The sequence below is a fragment of the Cucurbita pepo genome, chromosome LG10 (assembly GCF_002806865.2).
Source record: "Cucurbita pepo subsp. pepo cultivar mu-cu-16 chromosome LG10, ASM280686v2, whole genome shotgun sequence".
Lineage (NCBI taxonomy): Eukaryota > Viridiplantae > Streptophyta > Magnoliopsida > Cucurbitales > Cucurbitaceae > Cucurbita > Cucurbita pepo.
The window spans coordinates 887,293-894,747 of record NC_036647.1 but is presented as its reverse complement, the minus strand read 5'-3'; the positions used below and the strand labels follow the sequence as shown (position 1 = coordinate 894,747).

The window sequence follows — 7,455 nt, the reverse complement described above, 5'->3', positions numbered from 1 at the left end:
TTTGGTGGCAGAATAGATGTGTGCTTTTTGTTATGCAATGCAATGAATGGCAATGCCAATGGCCCCAAACTCAAACAGCCAGAGACCTCAATTATCACTGATTTTGCAATAAGAGACCGCATTATTCTATAATCACCCTGTGGCCTTAGCTTCAAGAAAGGGAAAGGTCAGTGGTAATCCGTAAACCACATCCCCAACTCTCTTTATCACTACTACTACTACTACTACTACTAATACTCTTTGTTGTTGTTGTTGTTGTCTGCCTCAGTCCTAGCTCCAGCTCTGGTTCCCAACAATGATTTGGTCTCCTCAGCTGCCTTGTCTTTGCATGACAACTCGTTGGATCAAAGGGTGAGTTTGAGGGTAACAGTTTTGCAACACTTCCAAACTGGATATGGAAATGCCAACGAGAATAATGGTGGCTCACCCTGCCGCCATTCTTATTGTTGTTGTGGTATCCCCCACCTCCTTGCATCACCCCACCCGCCCATGCTTCTCCTATAACTATTACAGACAAAAACAAATGAAGTTGCATAACTACTTTATGATATTGAATTATGATGAACAGTTGCTTATTTGTACCTTGCCCTGTTTGGTCAAGCTTCTTGCTTCTATACATCTGAAAATTCAATGCTTCCTATGTGGTCAATTAGTGTTCTTGAGAGCGAAAAAACTCATCAAATTATGAAAAACAGATCAGTACCTGTAAATGGCTTTTGACATGGGCAATGCTAAGTCCTTTTACATTCATCAGCTGAAGAACCAACTTGGGTGTTGCTCCTACAATCATAGATTATTATCACAAATTGAAGTTTATTGTAACTTAGTTGAAAAGAAGGAATAGTGATTGTTATTACTCTCTTGGCCACCGAGCCTTTGAACGGCATGAACAAAGTTGAGATGAAGCTCAGGAGTCCAACGCAGGCGAGGCACTTTAGATCTAACATACTGTCTCACTGCTGTTCTTCTTCTTCTTCTTCCTCCATTTCCTTCTTCTCTTGATGAGTTATTTGTATTCTCATTGTTATTGTGCTTTGTTGAAGTTAGTCCATGCTTTCTTTCTTCACTTTGCTCAACTTCTACACTAATGTTATGATCACCATCTTCAACCCTGGCCTCCTCGTTCAAATCAAACAATGACCACTTTCTTGACAAGGTCAATGGATTCAACTTCTCTTCGGCGGCTACGCCTTCATCGGTCCGACTCCATCTCCGTCGGTCTCGAAAATTCAACAACAAGTTTCTGGGATACTGAAACAAGAAAAGCCAAAAAGATCAGCAGAAAGAGAGACATAGATATGCATAAAGGTTTTGATCTTCATTTTGTAAAATATATACAAACCATTTGAGACCAAGATCTGAACTCAGTTCCAATTGATTGCCTCAACAGATCTTTATAGGGAAGAACAGAGAGAGAGAGAAGGAGAGTATATTGATCTAGAAGTTTGTTGGACATACGTTTGTTTGTAATAATGTAATGAGTTATACATTCTTGGACTCTGATTCATGCACATTTTTAGTGCCAAAAAAGTAAGAAATTACCATTTTTTTGGAACTGAATAATAATCCAATAATGCTATCCAATGGGTTTAATTTCCACAAAAACTGTTCAAAAACACTCACGTCACTACTGCTCTTTTCTCTGTATCTCACACCTTAATTGACTGAGTGCCTTGTAGCTGGGACCTTTGTCCTTCACAATATATCAAGATTCAAGGCCACGGCTTCCCTATACGTATGATGCAAATAAGCATTAGCTGCCTCCAGAATTGGACATAAAAGCAGGAAACAGAAGAAAAGGTGAGATTTTTAGGGGTTCGTAGCTTACAATTATGTCAATATGTTGTGTAATGTGACGTTGGAAAAAGAATGAATTGATATCTATAAAGTCATGCATTTACTCCATTTCTTCGCACACTTATTCTTCTTCTTTCTCCTTCCTCACGTATCTGTATAATAAATAACCCAAGCTTAGCTTATTTATTGGTTTCCTGTGTACAAACCCAACTCCCAACTCCCCACACCAACAAAAACTAATAATAATTCTTCATTCGTTTCAGTAGCTACCCTTTTGTTTTCCTACATTATGTAACGGTCTAAGTCTACCACTAGTAGATATTGTTCTCTTTGTCAGACTTCTCCACAAGATTTTTAAAACATGTCTACTAGGGAAAAGTTTTCACACCTTTATAAAAAAGACTTCGTGCTTCTCTTCAACCGATGTGAGATCTCACACATTAACTTGATTGATCACAAGTAATGACTTGTTCCATCTAACTTTGACGAACTAAAACACAATTATATTGCATAATCTAATCTAATCTTAATATAAACGAGGTATTATCTCATCCACACGAGTGAGCTGAATACTTAGACAGGCAAAACTGGCCCCTTCATTACCTACCCGATTGACTAATTATTATATGCACCTGTTTCTATGCCAATAATTGGAGGGGGGCGAAGTAGAACTAAATGGGTCCCTAAATTAATTCTTCCCACTAACAAGCTGCAACTATTCCTTACATAATTCTGCAAATTCGCATTATTTATGCTACTCTTGTGAGTACCATAATGCTATCACACACACAAACACATATATATATCTATGAGAATTGCTAGTGTGTGGGTTTGTGAGATGAATTGTAGGTAGCATGTGGGTTCTACTTTTTGGCTAAGAAAATGCATCAAAATCCATGTGGAACATCAGGAGGTGTTATTTAATTACTGGTTTCTATTATTTGTGTATCATGTAAGTTGTTTGGTTAGAAAGTGGCAAAGTTATAATGGGTTTAAGAGCTTGTGGGCATATATCATAGCAGGTAGGTTAATTGGCTGAATAATTTCCAATGGAGTACTTAATTAGGATGCTAATCTACCTCAAAAGTGGACGCCTAAAACTTGCTATTCTTTTACAGGTTCAAGGAATGTCAATTCCTATGATCTATGAAATTACTGAGAGCTTGGTTGATTCATGATTTTATTTAACTCAGATAAAGCACATTTGAATGATTCTATTCTTAGGAATAACAGTCTGTTAAGTTTTAATTATTTGGTCACCTAATTATTTGTGTTCTTATGTTCTTCAGATGCTTTGAGATTTTCCATTTTCCATTTTCCAGTTTTTTTCACTTTCAGTGAAGAATGAGCACGCTTCACTGTTTGATTGATTGATTCATTCTCGTTAGCAAATATTGTCACTTCTAGACTTCTCCTCGAAATTTTTAAAATGCGTCTAATAAGGAGAGATTTTTCGAGTCTTATAAATAATGTTTCGTTTTCCTCTTCAACCAACGTGGGATCTCGCATTAATAGCCATATGATTACTATGGATAATGACATTTGAATAATTGAAAAAGTAAAATAGTTCTTTTCATTATTAAGAGAAGGGATTGACATAAAGCTTTCGTCAAGTTTAGTTCACATCCTTCATTCGTTTATTCAACTAGATTTCTTGTTGAATGTTGGTGAAATTTCAAATCTTTAATGAACACAAACCCTCTCTTGTTACAAAAACTACACAAGTAAGCAAGATAGAAAGTTAATATTGGCGGCTGTTATTGTATCCAAGTAAGCTTATTTTAATTGGAAGAGTTGATCTCCGGAAGAAAAAAATAAGAACAGAATCTAAAAGAATTGAATGCTCTGCTTCACTTCAAATCCCGGATAAGAACCAGAACCCTTCATTCTCTGTTTCACCGTCAAATTTTGGGTACAGAAGGCTGGAAGTTTTCCTAAGTTTGGTATGAAAAGGATATGCAACTGTACCCTATGAAATGGGATGGCTTTTAAATCTGGATTTTATTGAATCTTTACCATAAATGTAAAGATATAGTTTTGTTTTCAGATGATACAGATAGATAGAGCTGTTCTTCTTCCTTCACAGTAAAGATGGCATATCATTATTCATCCAACCTACTGTTAACTCCTAATCCTACCTACCCTAACGCTACTCCAATCTTTATTATTATGCATTAGGCTGAGTGCAATTCAAATTTAATCACATTAATTCATTGCTACCAAAGTCAAATCCAGCGTTCCAATCTTCTACCACAGACATTTTTCATTAATTATTCAGTCTTTTTCTAACTTACAATTATACAATTCAATTACATCGAAGAAGAATCCCTCCTCAGTATTCTTAACATACAATTATTGAACCAGTTAAGAATCGCTGGTGTAGTTTGTTTAACTGGATGGTTCGTTGTTTTTTCGAGCCAATCCCACTAAATGATGCTCTACAGTATTAACTCCATTGTCTAATAATGGGGCCTTTGTACAGGCCCCGCCGGACCACGAAGTTTTCAGGTGGCTGAATCTCGTCCAACCAAGTAACTTCTGAAGGATCAGTTTCAGTTCCACACAGTTGGTCAAGACCTTTTGGATGGGATGAAAACGGAGATGATTATATGTAGAAGTAGAAGCAAAAAAGAAATCAAGAGGGAACAAATGATACCTGAAATCTCTCTCCTAGGTGACCTCCCGAAATAAGAGCAGTGTCGCCCATCTGCGGACGAGTAAGGCGGTGAAAGAATGTCGAAGATTGCGCAGGGAGTTATGGCTTTGAAACGATGAATGTTGCCACCTCGATCTGGATAAAGAACTGTAGTTCCACAAGTTGCAATCATCTCACAGTCCCTAACAAGTTTTGCAGGTCTGGCTGAGGATACAACTCAATTAAAATTTTATACTGAAACTTTTACTCAAAGAGAGGAAAGTGAACAAAATAACCAAGCCCGGAAAAAATAACGATTTCACATTCGTCCCAAAAATGGATCATTTCAAATATATCACTACATCAAATGCTATTCACGGAATGAGGAAAAGATTGAACTCAAGCAATTTCTTTATTTCTTCCCAGGGCAGATGTTTAGAGCAATAACAATTACGATAAACAATGCAGACAATTGCATGAAATTCTACCATACATAAAATGCATGGGAGGATATGTATTCGGGATGTCTGAGTAGCTACCCTTCACCCTCCCAAATCACGAAATATTCCCTTCAACAACTCGCTTTATGCACTTTACCTCATGCCTCCCTCCTACCATACATAAAACAAGGGAGGATATGTATCCTAAAAGTACTTCCTGCCCAAGCTTTTACCTTGTCCTCAGGGTGAAAAGATGGAAAGTGTTGTGCTATGATGATACATAAAGGTTCCCACCAAACTTCCTCTACTAACTAGCCTTACTATGGAAAAACCTCATCATGGCTTTCTTTTGGAATCATGGCTTTCTTTTGGAATATTTGGAAAGAAAGAAATCAAAGAATACTTGCGAAAAAGACACAAGATTTATACAAAATTCTTCGACAATGTTGTTTACCAAGTTATATCTAGGTGTAAACTGTCTAATATTTCTACTTCCTATAGTTATACATTCACTCATGGTAAATTGGGAAGGTCCTTTGTAAACATCGTAAATTTCAATCATCGATGCAATTGTCTCTAATCAAAAAGTCAATAATAATAGCACTGCTTGACAATTCATTACATAAGCACTAATAAATTCTTAATTTTCTGATCTCACAAAAAACTAGAACTGGGCTTCTATCAAGCTTGAGGTGGGTTCCATGTATGAGAAAGAAATACCTTGAGAAAGATCTATGAACTCAGGTAGATCAAGCCAATCATATGATCGTACATGTAATGCACCATATAGAAGCTTGCTCAATACAGTCATTCCAGGATGATTATGAAGTGGAATGATAGAACCTGGAGGCATGCAAAAGATTCCGATCTGCACACAACGAGAAATAGTTCCTTCGAGAGATGGCACTAAAATTGGAGCAGGGGGTGGGGAATAACCAGAAGTTAACATATCAATGCGATCATTTACCGAGAATCTATCACATTCATGCAAGTGTAGATATTGTATAGTTGGTGGATATTGGTGTACGCCCTTTCGACCTTTCTTCCCATTAGTAACATTCAGTGAACCTTTCCAACCACGAGCTAACTGCGACTCTCGTTCGAGACCCACATTAGATAGCTTCAGTTCATCTGAAACAGCATTGTACAAACTCATAAAGATACGCGATGCATCCTAAAAAACCAGCTTATTGAGTGAAATTTTGTACGAAAAAGACTTATCAAGAAATAAGCGAATTACTTATTTGCACACACCTAAGAGAGTAATGACCTTCTGCAGAGCCTCTTCTGACACCGGAACACTGGTAGAAAATGATGCCTTGCAAGCATCATACAATTTTTGAACTACGGGCATACTTTCAGGAGTGTATACAAGATCTTGTTGTTTATGGACCGCTCAAGCAGAGTCAGAACCTTATCTGTCACCGGAATTTGAATTTCAATCAAGGATAGAGAATTTTAAGAGCCTCCTAGACTCCTCCAACCCAGAATAGTACTACTACACTGTAAATTCCATACTCAGTTTATACATCAATCCAAAGAGTAGTACTAACATTTTGGTAAGTAATCAAACCTCCCCATCTTTCAACAGCATCCATTGGGTATATTATAGAAATACGCAACACACCAAATAATTTTCTCGATAGAAAAAGATATCTTTACTTTCATTATAAGTTCAATGGCGATCAAGAGTAGACACAAATGACCGAGAAGTAAAAAGGATATGTGAACCCCAGCCCTCATTTGCCCATCAATAAATCGAAAATAAGCTCATCACTATCAGAAATTACAGAGAGCGTTTTGAGTTCATGAAATTTCTACACTAAAACGAGCGTCACAGTTCGAATTGAATATTATACAAACAAATTAAATAGAGGGAGAGAAAATTCAAAAAAAAAAAAAAAAAAAAAAAAAAAAAAAAAAAAAAAAAAAAAAAAAAAAAAAAAAAAAAAAAAAAAAAAAAAAAAAANGTCTCGTTGGAAAAAAAAAAAAAAAAAAAAAAAAAAAAAAAAAAAAAAAAAAAAAAAAAAAAAAAAAAAAAAAAAAAAAAAAAAAAAAAAAGAAGAGTAAAATCAATGCAGAAGGATGCATTGAAACCAGAACCCTAGATAGAAATCCAAGTTTTCAGAAAGGCAGAACAACCGAGTGAGAGAAACTGATGAAACACCCAAAGAGAAGAGGAAGGGACTTCATCAATCCCTTCAACATTCAGAAGATCAGATTCCAAAAAATACAAACACAGAAAGAAAGAACAGAGGTTGGAAAAGATGAAACAATCCCAAAAGAGAAGAGTAGGGAGGATGAGTTGGGGACAAACCTGAGAAAGGACGGCGAGAAGCCACCGGTTGCCGCAATCGGCGAGTTTTCAACCGCGGGATACGGCTGCGTCGCATGGTGTTTATTTATTCTTTTAGGAATGCCACGTTTCCACCATTTCTTTTTTTTTTTTTTTTTTTTTTTTTTTTTTTTTTTTTTTTTTTTTTTTTTTTTTTTTTTTTTTTTTTTTTTTTTNAATTAAAGTGGGGAGAGAAAAGAATAAAAACAAGAAATAATTATTTGGGTATTTTTAAATTATGTGTTCAA

The 7,455-nt window shown here is 36.1% G+C and overlaps 2 protein-coding genes across 3 annotated transcripts; both read right to left on the bottom strand.

The window, feature by feature from the left end:
• On the bottom strand, positions 1 to 1,456 carry LOC111803659. The gene is made up of 5 exons (XM_023688169.1): positions 1,343 to 1,456; positions 858 to 1,251; positions 704 to 780; positions 583 to 637; positions 1 to 504 (listed from the first exon to the last, which is right to left on the bottom strand). Exons 1-5 carry the CDS (start codon positions 1,454 to 1,456, stop codon positions 152 to 154), a joined length of 993 nt encoding a protein of 330 aa, XP_023543937.1. The 3' UTR covers positions 1 to 151.
• Positions 1,457 to 4,029: 2,573 nt separating this feature from the next.
• LOC111803148 (plant cysteine oxidase 4-like) lies at positions 4,030 to 7,279 on the bottom strand. 2 transcript variants are annotated; one of them, XM_023687434.1, is made up of 6 exons: positions 7,190 to 7,279; positions 6,127 to 6,290; positions 5,840 to 6,003; positions 5,593 to 5,740; positions 4,454 to 4,657; positions 4,030 to 4,374 (listed from the first exon to the last, which is right to left on the bottom strand). In XM_023687434.1, the coding sequence occupies exons 2-6, from the start codon at positions 6,224 to 6,226 to the stop codon at positions 4,244 to 4,246; spliced, it is 747 nt and encodes a 248-aa protein (XP_023543202.1). In that variant the 5' UTR covers positions 6,227 to 6,290; positions 7,190 to 7,279; the 3' UTR covers positions 4,030 to 4,243. The 2 variants fall into 2 exon arrangements, with proteins under 2 accessions (XP_023543202.1, XP_023543203.1); XM_023687435.1 differs by having other exon boundaries at positions 6,127 to 6,375; positions 7,190 to 7,259.
• Positions 7,280 to 7,455: the final 176 nt, after the last annotated feature.